The sequence below is a fragment of the Sciurus vulgaris genome (genome assembly GCF_902686455.1).
Source record: "Sciurus vulgaris genome assembly, chromosome: 16".
Taxonomy (NCBI): Eukaryota; Metazoa; Chordata; class Mammalia; order Rodentia; family Sciuridae; genus Sciurus; species Sciurus vulgaris.
Genome location: NC_136477.1, coordinates 11,070,726 through 11,092,782, shown reverse-complemented (window position 1 = coordinate 11,092,782; position 22,057 = coordinate 11,070,726). Strand labels below are relative to the sequence as shown.

At 53.5% G+C, this 22,057-nt stretch overlaps 3 protein-coding genes across 8 annotated transcripts; 2 read left to right on the top strand and 1 right to left on the bottom strand.

The window, feature by feature from the left end:
* Positions 1 to 1,602: 1,602 nt before the first annotated feature.
* On the bottom strand, positions 1,603 to 7,656 carry CCDC159 (coiled-coil domain containing 159). Of its 2 annotated transcripts, XM_079115120.1 has the most exons (13): positions 7,504 to 7,656; positions 5,963 to 6,081; positions 5,479 to 5,867; positions 4,976 to 5,009; positions 4,664 to 4,752; positions 4,497 to 4,578; positions 4,091 to 4,286; positions 3,523 to 3,590; positions 3,370 to 3,446; positions 2,915 to 3,036; positions 2,603 to 2,685; positions 1,915 to 2,016; positions 1,603 to 1,737 (listed from the first exon to the last, which is right to left on the bottom strand). In XM_079115120.1, exons 1-13 carry the CDS (start codon positions 7,509 to 7,511, stop codon positions 1,733 to 1,735), a joined length of 1,374 nt encoding a protein of 457 aa, XP_078971246.1. In that variant the 5' UTR covers positions 7,512 to 7,656; the 3' UTR covers positions 1,603 to 1,732. The 2 variants fall into 2 exon arrangements, with proteins under 2 accessions (XP_078971246.1, XP_078971247.1); XM_079115121.1 differs by lacking the exons at positions 1,603 to 1,737; positions 1,915 to 2,016; positions 2,603 to 2,685; positions 3,523 to 3,590 and having other exon boundaries at positions 3,022 to 3,446.
* Positions 7,657 to 7,791: 135 nt separating this feature from the next.
* TMEM205 (transmembrane protein 205) lies at positions 7,792 to 10,144 on the top strand. 3 transcript variants are annotated; one of them, XM_079115128.1, is made up of 4 exons: positions 7,792 to 7,917; positions 8,446 to 8,554; positions 8,657 to 8,820; positions 9,798 to 10,144. In XM_079115128.1, the coding sequence occupies exons 2-4, from the start codon at positions 8,455 to 8,457 to the stop codon at positions 10,101 to 10,103; spliced, it is 570 nt and encodes a 189-aa protein (XP_078971254.1). In that variant the 5' UTR covers positions 7,792 to 7,917; positions 8,446 to 8,454; the 3' UTR covers positions 10,104 to 10,144. The 3 variants fall into 3 exon arrangements, with proteins under 3 accessions (XP_078971254.1, XP_078971253.1, XP_078971255.1); XM_079115127.1 differs by lacking the exon at positions 7,792 to 7,917 and adding an exon at positions 7,939 to 8,054; XM_079115129.1 differs by lacking the exon at positions 7,792 to 7,917 and adding an exon at positions 8,114 to 8,275.
* Positions 10,145 to 11,287: 1,143 nt separating this feature from the next.
* On the top strand, positions 11,288 to 20,581 carry RAB3D (RAB3D, member RAS oncogene family). 3 transcript variants are annotated; one of them, XM_079114731.1, is made up of 5 exons: positions 11,288 to 11,428; positions 13,081 to 13,365; positions 14,049 to 14,167; positions 14,252 to 14,376; positions 17,942 to 20,581. In XM_079114731.1, the coding sequence occupies exons 2-5, from the start codon at positions 13,138 to 13,140 to the stop codon at positions 18,127 to 18,129; spliced, it is 660 nt and encodes a 219-aa protein (XP_078970857.1). In that variant the 5' UTR covers positions 11,288 to 11,428; positions 13,081 to 13,137; the 3' UTR covers positions 18,130 to 20,581. The 3 variants fall into 3 exon arrangements, with proteins under 3 accessions (XP_078970857.1, XP_078970859.1, XP_078970858.1); XM_079114733.1 differs by having other exon boundaries at positions 11,302 to 11,479; XM_079114732.1 differs by lacking the exon at positions 11,288 to 11,428 and adding an exon at positions 11,560 to 12,862.
* The last annotated feature ends 1,476 nt before the right edge of the window (positions 20,582 to 22,057 follow it).

The following is a 22,057-nucleotide window of genomic DNA, read 5'->3' as shown; positions in this document are numbered from 1 at the left end:
CACACAGATCAAACATGTCCCCCCACACAAATACATAGTCAGGGAGACCAGGAGACCCTACACATGTCAGAGCTACAAGTACAGCCCCACACACGTCCTCATCCTGTCACAATCATGAAAGTAGACTCAGGCCGCCAACACTCTTAAGAGTCACAGTATAGAGAATCACCTAGACAATGGGAAACACAGAACGGGTCAGAGAGTCACACCCCCAGTTACAAGACATTCAGTGACAGCCACACACAGTAACAGTCTCTCATCCACTCTGACAGTCACAGGAGAAACACCATGCCATCCACAACCACAGCCACATGGTCACACGAGGGCATATACATGGACCATGACATAGACTCACACATTGAGCCACACGGCCACATAAGGCATTCAATCACAGACACACGCCAGAACACTAAACAACCACATACTTACACCATCAGAATGAACACACAACAGCAGCCACACGACAGTCAAATGCACACAACCATACTGACACAAAGACGGCCACACACAGTAAAAGCCAGTGCCGCCAAAGAGAAGCCACATCAGACACATACACACACATACACACACACACACACACACACACACACACACACCATCTGAGTGATACCAACAGCAGCCACACGACAGTCAGAGCAGACACAGACACACACACACACACACACAGACACACCCGAAGTCACACAATCACTGCCATACAACCACACAATGACATTTATACAACCACACTGGCACACAATGACAACCACACAGTCACCCTCGGCCACCCTCACCACCGTCGCTTGGCTCCTCAGGCTCCGAGTCCTCTCCCCACGCTCCCCTCCCCCAGCCCGGTCTGAAGCCCCAGCTCGCTCTGTCCCTTCCCCCTCCCCGCGCTGGACCCTAAGGGACCCGACCTCAGGAACCGGTGTCCCGGCCTCGACCAGCAGATCGAAGATGCGAAGCCCACCGGGGGGAATGAGGGAGAGAGGGGACGCCCCAGGCCCCTCCCCTCAACCGGTGCAGGCCGCCGCCTGAGCCCCCGCTCCGCCCAGACGGCCCCGGCACTGCGGGGCAGACAAACCGACGTCTGGTCGGGCTGGCGGACGCGGAGATGGAGACTCTGTCTGCCCCGCGGGGCGGTGCGGCGCAGGCTCCGCGGCCGCGGGAGGGGCGGGGTCTCCGGGAGCCTCATTTGCATCGCCCAATGGGCGGGGCCTTGCGGCGCCTCCGGAGCGTGTCGGGGCGGGGCCTCGGTTCCTCCCCGGAGCCAGGCGTGTTAGCATAGATGAGGGTGGGAACGGAAGCACGGAGGTGGAGGAGGAGGACCCTGGGATGGGAGGCGTTGAGGGGGACGGGAGGGCGGGGCTTTGAGCATGACGCGGAACCACGCCACGCCCTCTCTGGGCCTCAGTTTCCCCATTTGGGCGTTGGCAACAAGGGCCAGATCCTTAGGTCTCCCCAGAAAAAAAGGCTCTGTGACCAGTGTGGAAGAGATTGTCTGGTCACTCGTGTCTGGACAGATTGACCCTGACCTTGTCATACACTAAATCTGGTCTCACTATCCCCTGATTCTAGGCCCACACATTTCAAACAGCCCCTGGGGTCTCTGCACCTTTCCTGACACTGAGAAGTAAATGGTGGGATTAAATGGGGTGAGGAAGGAAAGGAGCAAGCCCCCAGGGGCGGAGGAGGATCTCGGCTAGTTTATTTTCTGTCTGGAGGGATCTTCAGGAGGAGCAGTCCCGGCTGCTCAATCTGTGGAGAGAGAGGACGGGTTAGGTCCTGGCCTGGCCCACGGGACCCCAGGACTTCAGGTCAGGGATCAGATGCCCAAGTAGGGAGCTGGGGGTGGTCCTGAGGGTCTATAGCGTTGGAATCAAGGGCAGGCCAGGAGCGGAATGGATAGGGTGGGGGGCCAGGGGAGATCCTCACCGGTTGGGAAGGATCGACTCTTCCCGAAAGGTGGCCTATCGGAATCTGAGTCTGAGTCCCAGGAGGGGAGCGGAGGGCTCAGGCATCGGTGCCCATTGTGGCCTGTGGAAGAGACATTGTAGCCCTTCACACTTGAGCTCTGAATGTGACCCTGAATGACCCCTGGACGAAACCTCCAGTAACTCCTTAATGTGACTTCAGAACATTACTTAATGTGACTACAAAATAAGACCCAACAGCTGGGCATGATGGCACATGCCTGTAATCCTAATGACTTAGGAGGCTGAGACAGGAGGATTGCAAGTTCAAGGTCAGCCTTAGCAACTTAGTGAGCCCATCTCAAAATAAATAAATAAATAAAAGGGCTGGGGATGTGGCTGGCTGGTTAAGCATCCCTGGGTTCAATCCCCAGTACTGCCAAAAAAAAAAAAAAAAAAAATGCTAAATCCCCAAAGATGTGACCCTTGGGCTGGGGCTGTAGCTCCGTGATGGACTGATTTCCTTGCACGTGTGAGGCACTGGGTTCGATCCTTAGCACCACATAAAAATAAATAAAGGTACTGTGACCATCTTAAAAAAGAAAAAAAAAGATGAGACCCTTAAAGAGAACCTCTGAACATGACCCCCTCCAAGCAAAGTTGGCTCATGACTCCACCCCCAACTTCCAAGTGATGCTCAGTTCCCTCACCCCTGAGGCTGGAGGCCCTGGGGTGGACCCCGGAAGACATAGTAAGGCCATCGATAGAGTTCTGCAGCCCGTGCACAGCAGACCTACGGGGAGATGGGGAGATGTGGATCCCCAGACACACTGGACTGCACAGGGTGGGGACTGCAGCAGGAGTAGGGTAGGGAGAGCCCTAGTGGAGGTGAGTCCTGTGGGAACAGGGAGGTCTGGACTCCGGTGGGTTCCAGGTTCCAGTGGTCACTACCAGATGGAATTGGAGGGACCTGGTTAGATGAGGATCAGAAGGTAGAGGTCAGACTGGGGGCTGGGCATCACCATATGTCACTCAGTTCCTTCTGGAGGTCATCCTTCCAGCAGCCATTGCCTCCCAGTGGCGTCTCCTCAGTCTCTGGCCAGGCAGATGGCTCATACCCCTGCTGCTTCATCTTGGTCAGGACCTGGGATCCACAGGGATGAGAGATCAGACACAATAATAATAATGACAATGGTGAAAGGGGACCATTATGTAACACTCATTATATGCCACGATGCATTCAAAGCACTTAACCTTCAGTTAACACAGCTACCGGATCAGGGAGGGATGGGTCATTACTATACCCATTATACAGAGGAATAAATTGAGGCCCGGAAATGCAAAGTGACTTACCCGTAGTTGCACAGCAGTAAGTGGCAGAGTTGGGATTTGAAACCAGCCTTCAATCTGATGGTAGAGGCTGGTAAAGACCCCCATATCCTCACTTTGCACAGGGTCCCCCATCTGCTCCACTCACCTTGCGGCATTTCACCTGTGTCTTCTGCATCTTTTGGATGTTCACCAGGTTCTGTGCGATCTCCTCCTCCTGTGCCTCTGTGGGGGGAGGGGGCTCAGGGGGACGAGCACAACAGAAGGGCCCCCCTCCTGGCTGTAGGCTCCAGGCACTCACGGAGCTTCTGATAGATGAAGGTCACCTCCTCCCGCACCAGCTCCAGCTCCTCCCACAGGAACTTCTTGCTGAGGGGACAGGACAGACTAGACCCAAGCCGCCTACTCCCAGGTCTCCTTGCCTCCCAGGTCCCCATCTGTCCAACCACCCATCACCCCAGACTCTGTCCCCCATACCTGCCTGCCTTCTTCTCACTACTGCCCCTCTACCTCCTACTCCCAGCCCCAGCCTCTCCTCCTGACCTCCAGGCTTCCACTCTCTCAGCCTCTCTATTCCTTTGGCCTCCAATTTCCTGCCTCCTGCCCCCCTCAGCCTCCCATGCCACCTCCAGCCTCCTGAGCCCCTAGCCTCCTTCCCTATCCCACCTCCAACTTCCTGTCTCCCCTGCCTTCGGGTCTCTCGGTCTCCTCTGCAGTCACCGATCTTCTCTAAGCCACTCATCCTTTCCTCTTGTCCCCCAAGCCCTTCACTGAGCGCTAGTCCCCCTTATCCAGGCCTCTCCCACTTCCCCCCGCCTGACTTCTCCTACTTCTCACAGCCGTCAGGATGCCCTCCTGCCAACACCCACCTGTCCCTGATTTCCTGGGCCAGCAGCTGCAGGCAGCGGGTGGTGCGGACCCGCTGCACTTCCTCGCTGTCACGCAGGGTCTTCTGCAGCCCCCGCAGGCCTTGGGCCAGAGCCCCATAGAGCTCCTGCCGGCTCTGTTCTGTGTCCCACTTGTGCCCTTCCTTCTCTGCCTGGCGGCCCACAGGGCTCAGCACCTCTGCAGAGAGGTTGGGATCTTGACTGAGCCCTGAGGTCAGTTTTAAGTCCAGCTTGCCCTAATCATGACCTGGATCTTAGACTGGCTGACCCTGACAGTCTGATCCTGACCCTGAACCCAGACTCCCCCAACTCCTCCCAGGCTAGGATGCCAGTCTGACCCTGACAGAACCACCCACCAGCCTGACCTTGACTTCCAGCCAGTCCTTACCTTCAAGCTGCTGGATTTTGATTTGCTGCAGGCAGCTCTCCTTCTCCAACATGGTCACAGAGTGGTTCAGGAACTCAAAAGCCTATGGGGGAAGAGGTCAGGCTTGGTGTAGGAAGGAGGGCAAAGGGGGAAGAGAGGTAGGATGAGAACAGAGCTGGATGGTTTACCTTGGTCTGAGCCTGTAACTGGCTCTTGAGTGACTCTAGTTCACATCTCAGGAACTTCTGGGAGTCAGGAATCATCACGGTGGTCTTACCTGTGGGCAGAAGTAAGGGAGAGCTGGGTGGGGCAAGGGCAGTGCAGAGTCAGCAGAAGCTCAAAGTAGGGATAGAAGCCGGGGTGAAGTGCAGACCAGGGGTCTGCTGAAGCTGGGCCTAGGGTAAGTGGGCAGTGATAATGGTGGTCACCTGGGCAGCAGAGGGTGGAAGGAGGAACTGCCAGGTCTCTCCCACAGTTACATTGGGAAGGAGGGTTCTCACCTTTGACTTTGGAAGAGCTGGTCTCCAAGGGCTTCTAGGGAAGGGGGACAAGAAGGGAGTGGAAATTTGGAAGGTTGAACCAGAGTCGGGTCTACCGAGATCTAGGAGTCCCAAAGCACGAGCGCAGGCAAAGCTGCCTCCAGGCACATCCAACTTGCACATGCTCAGAAGTGCACTTGTGTGGCACATCCCACATGTGTGTAGACCTGTGGGCTGCCCCTGACAGCAGATGCCAGCCCTGTCCCTGCTTGGGCTCAGGCGATGGCCCTCCTCTGTAGGGGCAAACAGCCTTGACAGTGTCTGCAGTGGGCATCAACAGCACTCCAGACAGTTGCCAAAATACAGACCCAACCTCAGACACAGCCATGCATGCTGAGTTGTAAGGCCCTGGGCAACCACTTGCTCGCATCTCAGACGCACAAGCCAAGTCGCAGACAGAGGCGCTCACAGCAAAATCCCCACCAAATACACCCAACTGCACATGACTTCCATTCGCTCCTTACATTATGGAGATCCTGATGAGAGGAGGGTGCTGTTCTAGGTGCTGAGCACGCATAGCTTGAGTACCCTTGAGGGTCCCCCTGCCCCATAGCCCCTTCCCTAAGTCCCACAGAAGTATATTGCAGTGTTTTCCTGGGCTGAAGGGGTTTCCTGGGTGGGGTGACCTTGGCTGAGCTGTGGTGCCTCTTCAGAAGGTCCTGGTCATTACAGCGCTCCTGCTGGTCTGGGTTGGAAAAGGAGGGAGCCCCATGTGGCTGAGGTCCCGAGCCCCACCCTGGCTTCCAGTCTGTGTTCCTCACTGTGTCCTCAGTAGCAGTGGGTCCCAAGGTCTCTGATTCTGTGGTCCTGGTCCAATAACTCCTACAGTCCACAGCTTTGTCTGAAGAAGACCCTAGTAGGGAGGGCTTCCTTGAGGGACAGGCCAGAGCATGCCTTGCATCCCTGGCCCCTCCCCCCTCCAGCCCTAAGGCAGCCCCCTCAACAAACCCCAGTACTTGGCACACTTCCCATAAGCAGGCAAACACACGTTGGCGGATGAGGGAGATGAGGAGCGACAGGGGACAGAGTAGTCCTGGTCCAGGGGTAGGCCAGCCAAAAGAGGGTCACTGTGAAGAGGGGACGGGAGTTTCTGTGACACCAACCCTCATGTCCCCGCACCCCAGACCCTGCCTGACAACCAAGAGAGGCCTCAGTCAAGAATATCCAGCCTCTCAGTTATGGTAGAAACTGGATGAGAAATGATCCCAGTCCCAGAGGTTAGGCTGGGCAATAAGGAAGACGTACAGAAAGAAATAAGGCCTTGGAATAGCCCAGAGATGACAAGGACCTTAATACTGGGCCTTAAAGGGAGGGCCCTCCTGGAAGCAAATAGCGCATGCAAAGGCCCGGAGGTGTTAGCCCACAGGTTCTGTGTTAGTAAATTCAGGATGGCTGAAGGCAGGGTCCAAGAGGAAGCAGCAGGAAGTCAGCAGAGCGGCTCACATAAGGCACCGAAGCCAAGCATAGGAGTTTGGGCCTGGCCCTACAGGTAAATAAGGTCCATAGAGGGTGAGCAGGAGAGGCAGGGCATGCCTATTAAATACATGGTAGCCAAATTTGAACCCAGGCCTGTGCCAGATAAGACTGGGAACAGAAATAGCTCAGCTCTGGATCTCACATGACCCCTCCTGTATAGTCAGTGCTGACACAGATGGAAAAACCTGGGGCAGATCTGTTTGGAAAAACTTTCAGGTGCCCTGGGTTACACTCAGCCAGTTCTCTAAACCCTCTACACCTTTCTCTTCTGTAGCCCTTGCTGAACCCTCAGCCTAGTGTCCTTCCCTTGGCCCAGTCTACCTGGAGGCTCCTACAAAACCCTATTGGGACATCATTGGAAAATCTCAGTCCTTTTTTATGGGTTCACATTTTGAGTGTTCACTAAGTCTTCACACCCACACTGTAATGTACAAGTTATTTTTCTGCCTGAATTTTCTAGGCTACCCCTTCAAGAGCCACTGATTGAGGGAGAACTTCATCCCCTGAGGCAGTAGAGCCTCACGGATAAGTAATGAGAGCCTCCAGCTGTACGGCCTGGGTTCAAACCCTAGCTCTGCCTCTTCCCAACTGTGTGGTGTTGGAGAGTTATTGGGCTTCTCTATGCCTCAGTGTCTCCAACCTCGAAAATAGGGTATCACTGCATCCACTTTGCGGGGTTGTCATGATTAAGTATATTGATCCATGTCAATGCTGGCATCAGTAGTGGGAAGCTCAGTGTTTGTTCTTGAATGTCACGCTGAGGACCTGAAGACCATGGGAGCTCTGGGAGATTTGGAGGGGGGAAAGGAAAGCCATATCTGAGCCTCAGCAATAGGAAGTCCTGCCTGCCTTTCCCCTCCCACCTAGTTGATCGATTCTTCCGCGGTCTTCCCGGGAGAATTCTTTGGGAAAGGGGGCGGGGCCATCAGCCTGGGCCCCGCCCCCAGGTCGTGAATCCTGCTCCCGACAAGCTCCAGACCTCCTTCCATCCCCACCTACCACATACCACCTACCTGTTCATGCTCTCCCATCGGGGACCGCGAAGCCAGTCCCCAGCTGTGACGCTGAAATTTGATCCTGTGGGGACACCATCGTATTAAAACGCGCGGAGACCGAGGGAAGAGTCACAGAGAGGGGTGTGGCCGGCTTTTTAGCTCCGCCCCCTCCGAGGGACCCGAAGGCCTGTTTGGTGCCTTAGTAGCCGCGATGTCATTGGATGAAAGCTTGGCGAGGGGGCGGGATTCCAGGCTGCTTCTTGCTAAGCCGAACATTCAATACCTAGAGGGCGGGACCGGGACTGCAGATCCACGATCCGATTGGTTTCGGGCTCAGCCGGAGGCGGGACGAGGTCCTGGTTGGGGCGGGACCCGACCTAGGGCCCGAGGCTGCCGCCGAGGCCCGTGGTGCACCCGGAGCGCGGGAGTGAGGTACGGAGTTCCGCCCGCGCGGCCCTTGAGGTCTGGCCCCAGCGCCTCTGGCCTCCGACTCCGGGTGCTCCGGGCAGAGGCCCGGGTACCCAGCAGAGGGTGTCCTCGCGATGAGGTTTGGGCTTTCCCAGGATCAGGTGGGGCCTTAGCGAGAATTTGGGAAAGGGTCTTCATAGGATATGTCGGGTCCTGTTAGGAGAGGACGGTCCTGGCAGTGAGAACTGGGTCGCTGGAGGGATGATCTCTGAAGACCTAGGGCTGCGGGCTTGAGCTGTTGGGACCGAAACTTGAGGGTCTCAGAGGTGGCACGAATGTTGGGGTTTTCTAGGGAGCCTGAGATCTTGAGGGCTGACATTTGGTGAGTTGGGATCGGGGCTGTCACTGCTTTGGGTCTTCCCCACCCCCACTCCTGGGCTGCTTTCCCTGGATATCTGTTGGATTGACTGTGACCCTCACCCTGAGCACACTCACAGTTTGAGGCCACAGGGCAAAGGTAAAACTCTGAATCACTTGGTGCCTTGTTCCCAGGGCTGCAATATGGAGGAAGGCGGGAACCCAGGAGGACTGATTAAGGTGGTCCATCTACTGGTCTTGTCAGGTGCCTGGGGCATGCAAATGTGGGTGACCTTCGCCTCAGGTAGGGACCCTCTGCCTGATCATCATGGGTACCCAGGGTGGGAATCAAATGGGAGGGGAACCTGGAAGTGTCCTAATAGGTGTGTGGTCCCCCACCTCACAGGCTTCCTGCTTTTCCGAAACCTTCCCCGACATACCTTCGGCCTCGTGCAGAGCAAACTCTTCCCTTTCTACTTTTACATCTCCATGGGCTGTGCCTTTATCAACCTCTGCATATTGGCTCCACAGCGTGCCTGGGCTCAGCTTACATTCTGGGAGGCCAGCCAGGTACGTGGTCTTGAGTGCCACTATATTCTGGAGACTTGTTTCCAAGACCCCAATGACCACTTGTGATCATCCCTTTGAGGAAGAAAGGAAACATGCCCCTTCTTCCTGGTGAAGACAAAGTTGGACACTGTATATCCTTGAGCAGTGCTCAGCCTACACAACTATCCCCAGCAACCCTGTCTATCCTCTAGTAATCTTTCTGTTGGCTGCTTCACTCTCTCTTCTCCATGGCCAGGCCTGCTGCCAAGCTGAGGTGACTCAGCTGTGCTGGGGCGCTGACCCCAGCTCATTGTTTAAAAAACCAGCCTAACTGGGGATTTAGGGTTCCTCACCCCCATCTGCATATGATCCCAGCCATGAGGCAAGGGACCATCTCTGCGTCTCAGATTTCTCTACCTTTCTCTCCCTCTGCCCCCTATGTTCCTCAGATGCAGGTGAGGCCTGACAGGTGTTTCAAGAATAATTTAGAGACAGAAGAGGATTCTGGGTAACTAGAATTTCACAGACGTTTTATTCACTTCCTGTGGACTCAAGCCTGTGGGGTTTGGGCTGAGGCCACAGAGGAAAGAGCTGGGCTCCATGTTTTGGGGTAATGAGGAGGCAGTCAGTTCTCTGTCCTAATTTTGGGAAGAGAGATCCTTAGATCGCCTTAGTTTAGTTTAGTTTGGGGGGTACACAGGAACTGGGGAGACAAGACCCTGCCCTGTGGACGTCCAGGCTGGGTGTCAGAGGAGAGAAGGCTCAGGGGAGTTGGGGGAATAGGGGAGATGGAGCTGCTCCCTGGGCCTTTCCTTGGGGGCTGCTGGCTCCAAAATGTGCTTTGGGTCCTCTTTCTGGGTTCAGGGAAGGAGGGGTGGCTGGCTTTGATTCAGTGCTGTCGTGATTACATTCTGGACTATGAGGATGTAGAAGGGCGCTCCCTACACCCCTCAGACCCCCAGGCACAGCTTACCATCTCTTCCTGCTGTCCTTGCCAGCTCTGCCTGCAGCTGCTGAGCCTCAGCCTGGCTACTGTCAACGCCCGCTGGCTGGAGCCCCGCACTACTGCTGCCATGTGGGCCCTGCAGACAGTGGAGAAGGAGCAGGGCCTGGGTGGGGAGGTGCCCGGCAGACGCCAGGGCCCCGACCCGTACCGCCAGCTGCGGGAGAAGAACCCCAAGTACAGTGCTCTCCGCCAGAACTTCTTTCACTACCATGGCCTGTCCTCGCTTTGCAATCTGGGCTGCCTCCTGAGCAATGGGTTCTGCCTCGCTGGTCTTGCCCTGGGCCTCAGGAGTCTCTAATGTGGACTGTAAATGTCAATAAATGTTTCTTTGGAAATGGCTTTTGGTTCTTTTCTCCCACCGTGAGAAGTAGGGAGGGGTGTGTGTGTGTGTGTGTGTGTGTGTGTGTGTGTGTGCGCGCGCACGCGCATAAGGACAGCTGAGGTCCTGTCTCCCTGTTCACATGGCATGTTTGGAATGTTAGTTATTACAGCCCTAAGTCCACTAATGATGCCCATTTATCAAGCACCAGCTGTATGGCAGGCATGGTGCTAACCATTGCACATACAATGTATTGCTGCAACAATAGCTGGTTCTGATCCCTTAGGGGCAATTGCATTTCCTATCCCACTGACATTGGGAGTGACTGTGTGACTTGCTTTGGTCAGTGAAATGGAAGCAGATGTAGCATGCATCTCTTCCAAGGAGAAGTATTATAAGACAGGGTGTAATATGCTACATTTTCCCCAGAAAATGAGAACCCGACATTGGCTATTGTGTGCTATGGAGACTTTGGTGCTGTTTGTTACTGAGCATATCCAGGCCCTTCCTAACTAATGCACTGCACTCATTTCACCCATGTGGCAGACTTAAGAGGAAGCTACTGTTCCCCTGAGAGAGTGGATGTGCAGCATTTAGCCAGTTGCTCAAGATGGCATTTGCTTGGATTCCAAGAAATCCTGAACTATTGTAACTACTCTCCTACTGGCTTGAAGAAAACGGTGGCACCTCATTTAGATCTAGATGCCTTTTTATTTTTTAAGTCAAATCTTACTGTGTGGCCTCAGGCAAAGAGCTGCCCCTCTCTGAGCCATGGTTTCCTTATGCATAAAAGGTAGTTTTAACTCCAAGAGCCCTTGTGAATGTTGAGCAAAGGGGTGCAGCTCACTTTAGGACCAGGCACTGCCCTTTACCAACACTAACTATGATCGGAATCCTTAAAAGCCCTGCGAGGTGGGTGCTCTTGCTATGGGCCACTTGAAGGATGGGAAAAGTGAGGCCCAGAGAGGTTAAATAACGTGTCAAAAATTACAGGACTAGAAAGTGTCCGCGCTTTTAACCGCTGGGCACATCACAGGGACTGTCGACCCGGAGTAGGAAGAAGGCTACGTTTACCGGAGCGGCGGTCTAGCTCCGAACGCGCGGGGTAGCTTCCCGCCCCTCCCACCGGTGTCGACGAGCCCCGCCCCGGAGCGGCCCTGCCCCCCGCCGTCTGGGCGGAGTCCGCGCGGGATCCGGGTGGTTGCGGGCTGCGGCGGCGGCGACTGCGGGGCCCGGGTGGCGGCCGAGGCCAGGCCGCAGCGACTTCGGAGGCGGAACCCCGCGGGCAGCGCCCCTGGCGCGAGGTGATCCCTTCCAAGGGAGCGCACCCCGTTCCTCCCCTGCGCGTCCGGCAGGTCCGGGAGCCGGGGCTGGGAGGAGGGCAGGGGGCTGGGGAACAAAGGAGGGACTGCAGGGGACGCCTCTTCTTCTCCCCCAAGCAGCTGGGCTCCGCCGGCGGCGGTGGTGGGGCGCGGGCGGGGCACAGAGCCCAGCTGGGGACATGCGATGGGACCATATGGTGATGGGGGAAGCAACTGCGCTCCTCTGCACCGGCTGGGGTGCCCGAAATACACCGTAAGGGGACAGACCCAAGCCCTCCGGGAACCCTTACGGTAGCGTTAGGCGTGAGGGAGGGTCGGCAGATGGTCAGGAAGAGGTGGGACCGGTGACCGACAGAGGCGGGGCGGGGCGGGGGCCCTAGGCTGGCAGCCCTGCCCAGCGTGCTTCTCTGCCCCTCCTCAAACTCGTTCTCCCGGAACACGGGGTGGGGCCCGGCTTGGTCCTCGTTTAAAATGGACAAAAGCCCCAAAGGAGGTTGAGAAATAGCTTTACTCAGGCTCCCCGAGCCTGTGTGCCTTCCACACATCCAGGCTTTCTGCAGCCTCTTGTGCTGGGGAAACTGAGGCACAGGAAAGGAAGGAGGGTTGAAGGTGCGCCCAGGACCCGGTGGAGGCAGTATGGCAGATTGGGGGCAGATGCACGCTCATGGGATAGAGTGCCTGGAGAGCAAGGAGCAAGCTGCAGGTGGCGGTCCTATAACAGGATTTGTTATAATTAGGTGACTGGGATTACTTGCTTGGATTTTCGACTCTCCGCCTGACTCCCTGGACTGGGGCTGAGGCTGGGGTGAGTCAGCCTTGGCCAGAGGCAGAGAGGCCCAGCCCCTTTGACAAACAGAAAATAGCTGGTACCTACTTGGGAGCACCACGGGGCTTTAAATCCCTGGATGTGTCCAAAGGTACCCCCTCACCCTGGGAGTTGGGTGGATGGTGGGTAGAACATACACCCCAGTGACAGACACCTGCCAAAGTCAACATCCAGGCCCTGGGAGGTCTACCTTACTGGTCCCCCCACTCCCAGCAAACACCTGGGCCTCTCAGCTGCTCACCCTGGGGCAAAGTCCACACCAGCAGCTTCTGCAGACTTCTTCAGTGGCCAGAGGAGGCATCTTGTGTGCACCCCCACATCCTCTGCCCTGTATCTGAACCCTCAGCCAGGCTTCTGGGCCTCTAGACCAGCGCCCCCAAACCCACCATAACAAAGACTCAGTTTTTCCTTTGTGTGAAGAGTAAACAGCAGTATTATTTATTGAGCACCAACTATATGCAGGGCACTGTCTTATAACCACTGGTGTATTGATAACCTCCTGCTGGGCAAGCTTCTCCCTCTTACTCACAGCTGTGTCCCTGGAGAACAGGCCTAGCCATACTCCCAGGCCAGGCACAGCGGCAGACTCGGTAAGTGCTGATTGAGTAAAGAAACTCACTTTAGGCTCCCAACTAACCACCCTTTCAGGTAGGGACTGTAACAGAATCCCATTTTTCAGAAAAGGATGATGAGATACCGTCAGAGGTGATACAGCCGGGGTTTCTTACCTCCAGCTGGCACAGCAGGGATGTAATCCCAAGCCAGGTGGATACATGGAGCTGTAACTGGAGTCTGATTCCCCCTGTAGGACTCACCTTTCCCAGCTGAGGACTCCAGGCCTCTCCCCCAAGAGGCTCCTGCCAAGATGGCATCAGCTGGAGACCCCCCCACCGGCCCTCGGGACGCTGCAGACCAGAACTTTGACTACATGTTCAAACTGCTGCTGATCGGCAACAGCAGTGTGGGCAAAACATCCTTCCTCTTCCGATATGCCGACGACTCCTTCACACCGGCCTTTGTCAGCACTGTGGGCATTGACTTCAAGGTCAAGACTGTCTACCGCCATGACAAGAGGATCAAGCTGCAGATTTGGGTGGGCCAGGCAGCTCTGTGGTCTGTGGCAAAGGCCACAGCCCCTCCAGAGATGTTCATTAGAGGGTTCGGGTGGTGGGGAGGGTTTCCCAGGGGAGGGAGAGTGGCCCAGAGTTAGGGAGGAAGGTATTATCTATGGGGTGACATCGTCAGGGTGAGGAGACATGCCCTGGCCTGGGTGCCCTACTGAGGGCCTGAGAGGGGAGATGGTACTAACCCAGGGCATGTTTGAAGTGCTGGTGACAGTGAGGAAGTGGACAGGAACCTTCTGAGGGGCAAGCCCAGAGACTCCCCCCACTGCCTGGTCTTCAGAGCCACACCCTTGTCCCCAATCCACTGCTGGTCCAGAGCATGGTAGTAACAAGTGACCAAGGTGTCCTGTCAAGATGGCACCCTCTGACCGAGGTGGCTCTTGGTGGTGGTTATTAAGTTGGCTCTTGGACATGTGGTCAAAGTTGTTCATAAGTCTGTGAGAGGTGAATGACCCTCAAACTGGGAACCCCTGCAGGGCGGGGGGTGCAGGGCTCTCCCTTGAGATCATAGGGTTCTTTGAGAATGAGTCCATGTCTCTCCCGTGACTGGGGCTGTGAGGAGCACCATGCAGTGTCCCCCTCAGACAGGGTCCTGCAGGGTTTGGGTGGGGACAGGGTGGCTTCTCACCACCTGACCCTGCTGTTCACATAGGACACTGCGGGTCAGGAGCGCTACCGAACCATTACCACCGCCTACTACCGTGGCGCCATGGGCTTCCTGCTCACCTACGACATCTCCAACCAGGAGTCCTTCGCTGCCGTGCAGGACTGGTGAGTGCTGGCTGATCCCTGGCCCTTTGACCTTTGTCCTTTCCCTCCAAGCCCTCAGCCCCTGCTCACGGCCTGCCTCCACAGGGCCACGCAGATCAAGACCTACTCCTGGGACAATGCCCAGGTCATCCTGGTAGGGAACAAGTGTGACCTGGAAGACGAGCGTGTTGTGCCTACCGAGGATGGCCAGCGACTCGCCGACGACCTTGGTTAGTGCTGCCTGGGCCTCGGGCCCCACGCCTCCCCGACCAAACCTCATCCCACCCTCGGGTCCCAGATCCAACAGTCACCAGCCCTTTGAGTATCCGCCCAGAAAAACACCCATGGCCGAGCCCCTTCTCCATTTAGATTGACTTCTGGGGATCCACTCATAGGAACTTCCGTGCCCCGGGAACTTAGTTAATGGAGACTGGAATCCTAAAACAGCAACTGGTTTTTCTCTTCAGTCTCTTATGTTACATCAGGCAGCATAAAACCAGTCTGTTACCTGTTTGTGTGCCATCTGCGATCTGTGAACACTTTAGACCCTTTTTTTTTCCTTTCTGCTGGAGATGGTACCCAGGGCCTATGCCTGCTAGGCAAGTCATTACTGAACTACATTCTCAGTCCTGGTTTTTTTAGTTTTAAATGGCTGTAAAAAAAAAAAAAGAGAGTGGGCAATATTTCATGACATGGGAAATGTATGACTGTTACATGTCTGTAAGATTTTATTTTAACTTTTTAAGTGACACAATAATTGTCCATAGTAATTGGAACACGTATGGGGTTCAGTGTGATAATGAGGTACCTGTGTACCATGTGTAATGATCATGTCAGAATAATGAGCATTTCCAATCCTTACACATTTATTATTTTTTTACTCTTTGGAACCTTTGAACTCTAGTCATCGTGAAATACACATGAAATTCAAATTTCCATGTTTATAGGGGTTGGAGATGCAGCAAGACCCAGGGTTGGATGCCCAGCCCTACACACACACACACACACACACACACACAAAAGGGAAAGGTTGAAAAAAAAAGAAAAAGAAAAAAACACCTTGCTGTTCATACCTGAAGCTTTCCCGGGACACAGCCACACTCATTCATTTTTGTGTTTTGTGGCAGTGTGTGTCCTGCAGTGACAGATCTGTGTGATTGGCGACGGATGGATGGCCCGTCAGCCTGAAAGCTTCGTTCTCCAGCCCTTTACCTCTAAACCATAATAGTCCCCTTTCCATTTTCATTCTTTTGTGTTGAGACAGGGGGTTGCCCAGGCTGGCCTTGACCTTGTGATCTTCCTGCCTCATCCTCCAGAGAAATTTGGACTCCAGGCACGTGCCATCCCACCTGGCTTCCCTTTTTATTTTTTACGTTGCTTTGTCAGAGACACTGTCTTGGATTTGTGCGGCAGGGCCTTGGAAGTGGTGAAATCGGTTATGACGCACCTGGATGTGCAGCACTTGCACGTACTTGCAGGTATCATCTGCCCCTGCTGGCAGAAGACACCTGGAGACTGGGGGGGAGAAGCCCACGCCCTGTCATTAGGTTTAAAATATGGGAGCACAAAATAGAGGACAGAATTTGATCCCAGTGCTGGGGGATAAAAGACATGCACACCTCTGCTCCCCACAAACCCAATCCCAACATGTGTGTATTTCTATAGGAAAAAGCTCACACAGGTAAGCAGCAGAAGCGCTATTGGTCATGGTTTCCAAGTGACGTGATTGCTAGTGAGTTTTAGATCTGTCTTGATGCTTTCTAGTTTCTCTAGTGAATTTCTGTAGCGAATATACTCAGATATGTAAAAAATGCAGCTGTGTGAGGCAGCGGCATACTCAGATATGTAAAAAATGCAGCTGTGTGAGGCAGCGGCACACACAGATAGGAAAAGTCCTCATTTGCCCAGGAGGACAGTGTGGTGGCATTGCTGTCACGAGGCACAGAGCAGGAGATACAAGTCCATACCTTCCTCCCACCATTCATTGGTTCGTGGTTCAGCAGACTCTTCCTGAGCACTGGCATCGTATGCGTGCAGTCCTGTGTTTGGTCCCCAGGAATTAAAAATAAATTCTTCTAAGCGCCTGTCAGGCACAAGGTCCTTAGCTGTGGATGCAAACCCTACCACTTGGAGGTGATGTGTTCTAATAATGGAGATGGACACAAAACTGATAATATAATTATATATCTAATAATTACAATTATTGTGTGAGATTCCAGGGTCTCACACGTGCTAGGCAAGGGCTTCACCGCTAAGCTACACCCCAGCCCTTTTTATTTTGAGACAGAGTCTTGCCAAGTTGCCCAGTCTGACCCCAAATTTGTGAACCTTCTGCCTTAGCATCCAGAGTTCCTGGGATTATTGATGTGTGCCACTGTGCCTGGCTAATTTTTTCAAAAATTGTGAGCTATGGGGCTGGGGAGATAGCTCAGTTGGTAGAGTGGTTGCCTTGTAAGCACTTGTTCGATCCCCAGCAGCCCTCCAAAAAAACAATTATGAGCTGGGCACAGTGTCACATACTTGTATTCCCAACTATGTTGGAGGCTGAGGCAGGAGGATGGCAAGTTTGAGGTCAGCCTCAGCAACTTAGCAAGACCCTGTCTCAAAATAAAAGTTAAAAAGGCTGGGATGGAGCTCAGTGGCAGAGCTCCGCTGGGTTCAAGCCCCAGAACCAGTAGGAAAAAAAAAAAAAAGTTTTAGATGAAGGGCTTTACATACGCCGAGTCCCCAGGTCCCCCTCATTACATTTTTATAGTGCAGCTTGACACGCAGGGATTGAGGCCTCTTGTCTGTGCTGTGTGTAATGTGGTAGTGGGAGCATTTTAATTGTTGGCCCACCATGCCTGGTGGCACTTGGGGATATGTTGGAGGACCGTTCGGGAATAGCAGCATGCAAATATGCCCTACAGTGACCTTGAAGACTTGTGGAGAGCATTGTCACGGACACCCATGTTTTCAGGTTGATGGGTCACTTTTGTTTGTTTTTTGAGGTTGGGTCTCACTGTGTTGCCCAGGCTCGCCTTGAACTCTTAGGCACAAAGAATCCTCCCACCTCAGCCTCCAGTAGCCGGGACTGCATGCACATCACTGTGCTCAGTGCTGGTGGTCTACTTTTAGCAGCTGGGCACGTCCCAGAGCATGTGTACCACCCTGCACCTTTGAGAGGACAAACTTTTCTTTCTTTTTTGGTCGTGGGAATTGAACCCAGGGCCCCACACGTGCTTGGCAAGTTCTTAGCACTGAGCTACATCCCCAGCCCTTTATATTTCATTCTGAGACAGTGTTGCTAAATTGCCCAGTGTGACTTTGAACTTGAAATTGTCTGGAGTGGCTGGGATTACAGGCATGGGTGAGTGCACCCAGCTCTTGGCTCCATTTTCAAATAGGTGCCTGGCTTGGCGGGCCTCTTTGGACAGCAGAAATTGGATCGAGCTGAGCTGTAGCCTGCTGTGGACACTCATGCCTACTGGACAGCCCGTGCCTAATGGACATTATTGCCCAGACTGTTACAGCCACTGCCTTGTGACAAAGAAATTCTTAGGATCATCCAGCCCAGGGCTGCTGTGCAGATTTTTTGTTGTCATTATCAGTAGCAGCATCAGCAGCAGTAGCAACATCATTTTTCCCATTTTACAAATGATCAAACTTTGCCTCAGAAAGGCTAAGGCATTCAGCCAGGGTCCCACAGCAGAAGAAAGGGCAGAACGGGGCATGGAGCTCAGGCGTGTGGGATGGCACAGCCCGGGTCCTGCTCCTGGGGAGTCTCATGGGTGTCTCCACCTTGTGTCCATCCAGGTTTTGAGTTCTTTGAGGCCAGTGCCAAGGAGAACATCAATGTGAAGCAGGTCTTCGAGCGCCTGGTGGATGTCATCTGTGAGAAGATGAACGAGTCCCTGGAACCCAGCTCCAGCCCAGGCAGCAATGGCAAAGGCCCGACCCTGGGGGACACCCCACCCCCCGAGCCCAGCAGCTGCAGCTGTTAGGGCTGGCCCTTGACTCCCACCTGCCCCCTCCTGCCTCTGCAGGGACTGTGACTTGAGGCATGAGCCACAAGGGCGTCTCCAAGCTCAGGGCGCCCCCTTCCCTGCATGGCTGTCTCCAAGCTCAGGCGCCCCCTCCCCTCTCCATGTCACCATGGTCAGGAAACCCCCATCAGAGGTCACACACCCCAGGGGCTCAGCTCCACATTTCAGGCAGAGGCTTGGGGACATTGCCATGCACTAGCTTGCTGCTTCTCCAGACCTTTTAACAGGAAGTGGTGGGCAGCATGTCCCACCTGCCTGGAGGAGGGGCCTCCGCAGTGCCTTCGATGTTAGAACCATACTCCAGATCCATTCTGTGCTGAGCATTGCCTGGTGTTTACAAGCTGGCACGGTGTGGGTTCTCCAAGTTAATCCTGGGAGGTGTGGGGGGAGGCCCTCTTTCTCAGGTCCCCCAGCTTGACTTTGAGCCTATCCCACGAATCTTCAAGACTCCAAGGTTCCAAGATGGGAAAGCGATTTTGGCCTCTGTAGCCTTCTCACTCTGGCTTGCAGACTGTCTCCTTGTAAAAACAGTATCAAAGCTCATGGGACAGAATGGGTCAGACCCCCACCCCCATCAGGGACTCTAAAAGTGCTTTCTGAGCTTCCCTGGGATTAATGTCACTCTTGACCAGGTCACTGTCTTGGTTGATCTGCTGCATCTCTGATCCTGAATTGAATTCTAGAACATTCTAGCCATATCAGGTAGGGCCAAGGATTGCCCAACCCTTAGCATTCCTGCCTGGGGCTTTCTGCCAGGAGTTAACCTCAGAGCCAGGAGACTGGGCCCTCCCTCCCAGGCCCTGTTGGTCTGGTTGTATTTTCAGCAAGATCTTTCCAAATCTTACATCCTGCTAGAAAGGAAATTGAGCAATGCTGCCACAGCCTGTGCTTGCCGGTGACTTCCTGATGTCAAGTTTGGACTTCTCCAACTTTTGAAGACCCGGTGACTAGTTCCTGAGCCATGTCATCAGGGTCCCAGGGCTGTAACGTTTGTGCCAGAGGAGGGGTCCCTTCTAAAGGATGCTCTGGGGTCAGGAAGGAGAGGTGGGAAGGTGGGTTGCACCAGCTGTTGTCATTGCCTGCACTTGTGGACACAGCTGGGGACCAGCACGTCCTCCTTCTGGGGGGCAGATGTGCTGTGGTCAGTGTCAGGGAGCCCACAAAGCTAGGACCCCAACTTGGAGGATGGATGCCAATCAAGGATCTACATCTTGACCCTGGAGCTCAGAGGTCCTTCCTGCCCACTGGGGTCCAAGCTCACATGGCATGGCACCTGTCACTGCTTTGAACCCCCACTGACCCCATCCCAGGACCAACACTGTGAGGATGCCTAAACAGATAGTTTGGGTCCCCACCACCCTAATGCCACGTCCAGGCTGTATGGCCAGCCTGGCCCCAGCCCATGCAGCAAGAATGATTTCCTGCAGTTTTAATAAGCTCTACCTCCTCCCTGGGTATATGTGTGGGAAAACCTGGTTCAAGTTCAACTTAAATGACCAGACTGAAATGGACAAATCCTACGAACACACACAGGAGGGTATCTGAATATTTGAGGTGGGAGTCAAATTTTTCTCCTTGCTTTAATACCAAAGTCAAAGCATCTTAGAAAGGTTTCTTAAGATGCATCAGGATTTTGTTGGCCAGTCCATTGTTCCCAAGCTGCTGCCCTGAAATGAGGGATCAGTGCGCCATTAGTTGAGGGCCAAGTTTCTCATCGCCCATGTGATAAAAAGCAGCTTAGGCCGCATCTTGAACCTGAACTGATCTAAGTTTTCTGTTTACATTTGATTTTTCAACAGTTCAGCTTCAAGTAGCAACAGAGAGGGCTGCCTTGGGGTTCTCTCAAGACAAAGAATAATGTGGGAAATGTTTTTTTGTATCTTCCGAAAATAGGACAGGTTTTAAATTTTATTATAGTGGGGAGATTTAGCTCAAAATTATCACAAGGGAACTGAAACCAATGTCCTCCTGGTCAGAGTGGGGAGGATGTTTGTTGAGTTTATAAACAGAAATTAAATCAAAGGCCGTGGGAAAAACACTTCTCAGCTCCAGAAGTATGAGGTCAGGAACAGCTACCCACCAGTGCCTTATTATTTCCTGTCTGTCTTTCCATGGGCAGCTTCAGTTTGAGTTTCTATTTTTCTTTTCTTTTTGCTTCTCCGGGGATCACATTCTTGCATATTTCTTAACTCCTTCACTTAGACGCATACAGGGTGAAATTTGGTCTCAGTATTAAAGTGATAATTCTGCTACTGGCTCCTCCCTGACAGTTCTGAAACACACTACTGAACCGACTCTTGGCAGGTCATTTATATCCTGAATGTGGTTCTGTGTAAGCGATTCCTTGTTGTCCAACTTGGAAAGATGTGCACTTTTCTCCACATGAAAAAATAAATCAGTTATGCCTGAATACATTTGCTTTTGTTTCCATTAGTGAAATGCAGCTTCCAGGAAAGGGGTGGACAGTCAGTCGAGGGTCATTTGTGATGCAGCAGAGCCCTCATCAGACCTGGGATTGCCTCTTGCCATGCCCCATGACCAACACTTTGGTTCTGGAAAGTTTCACCTTGTGGTGGAGGGCAGGGAGGGTGATATTTCTCCAACTAATCCTAGTAAGTCTGTCCTTCCCACAGCAGCCACAGGTGCCTCTAAGCATTTGAGTCAGTATGTCCATCCTCTGCTCAGAACCTTCCACAACTCCTACTTTATTTGGGGTAAATGCCGAAACCCTCTCCCTACAGCCCACGAGGCCCTGTATAATCTGACTCATCATGATCCCATTTACCTCCCTGTAGTTGCCCCCATACCAGCCACATTGGCATATTTGTTTTTAATCCAAATATACTGAGCGCATACCTCAGGGCCTTTGCACTGGCTCTTCCCCCTTTCTGGTCCACTCTCATCCTAGATAGTCTTACAGGGCTCCCCTCCTCTCTTTTAGGTCTTTGTATAAGACCCACCTTCTCATTGACACCCCTGTTTAGTCCTACAACCTCTCTCCAGTATCTTCCCCCCACTCTCTCCTTGAACCTAACACCTTGATCATGCTCAGCACATGCTCTACCACTGAGCCCCATCCTCGGTCCCACTCCAGAGTTTCGATGTCCCTTCCTCTGCACTTGATATTCCTCCAGAACCCCTAAATCCTAAAATACTATACAATTTACTAGTTTAACTTAAGTGTCTCCCTCACAGCTCAAGTGCAGGGATTTTTGTCTTTTACTCTGACACATTTAGCTGTTTCTGGCTGGGATAAAATAAAAAAATAAATATTTGGTCTTTATCCCCGGTGGTTCCTAGCAAACAGCTTCTAAAACCCTTAGAATCTCTGGAGAGAGAAGCATAACTTTTGCACACCAACGAAGTGACTGGTGATGTGGGGGCTTCCAGGAAGCTGTAGGGTGGGGTGGGGTTGCCAGAAAGACCAAGGCTGGGTTAAGGGGTTACTTGTAGTTCCACCCCTCGGCTCCCTTCTCACCTTGGGGGCAGGACAGAGAAGCCGGACATTGGACCAATGGCCAAGAAGTCAATCAACCATGCCTTAGCCTAAGTAATGAGACCTATAAACACCCCTAAATGAAGGTGTTCAGAGGGCTTTTGGGTTGGTGAACACACTGAGATGCTGAGACGGGGAAGCTCTGCACACCGTCCACCCCACCCCCACCGCTGGGCAGTTCCTAAGTCCGATCCTTCCTCACTAACCAGCAAAGGCAGGTAAGCGTTTAATTGCTTACTTCCAGAACCAGTGAGTCATTGAAGCAAAGTATTGAACTTGGAAGAGGGAAGATGGCAGGAACCCCCAGATTTTGTAGCCAAGTATGACAGATGTGTGGGTCACCAGGGTTGAGTGTGTCCCCAAAGTCATGTTATTTGGAGGATTTGGGGT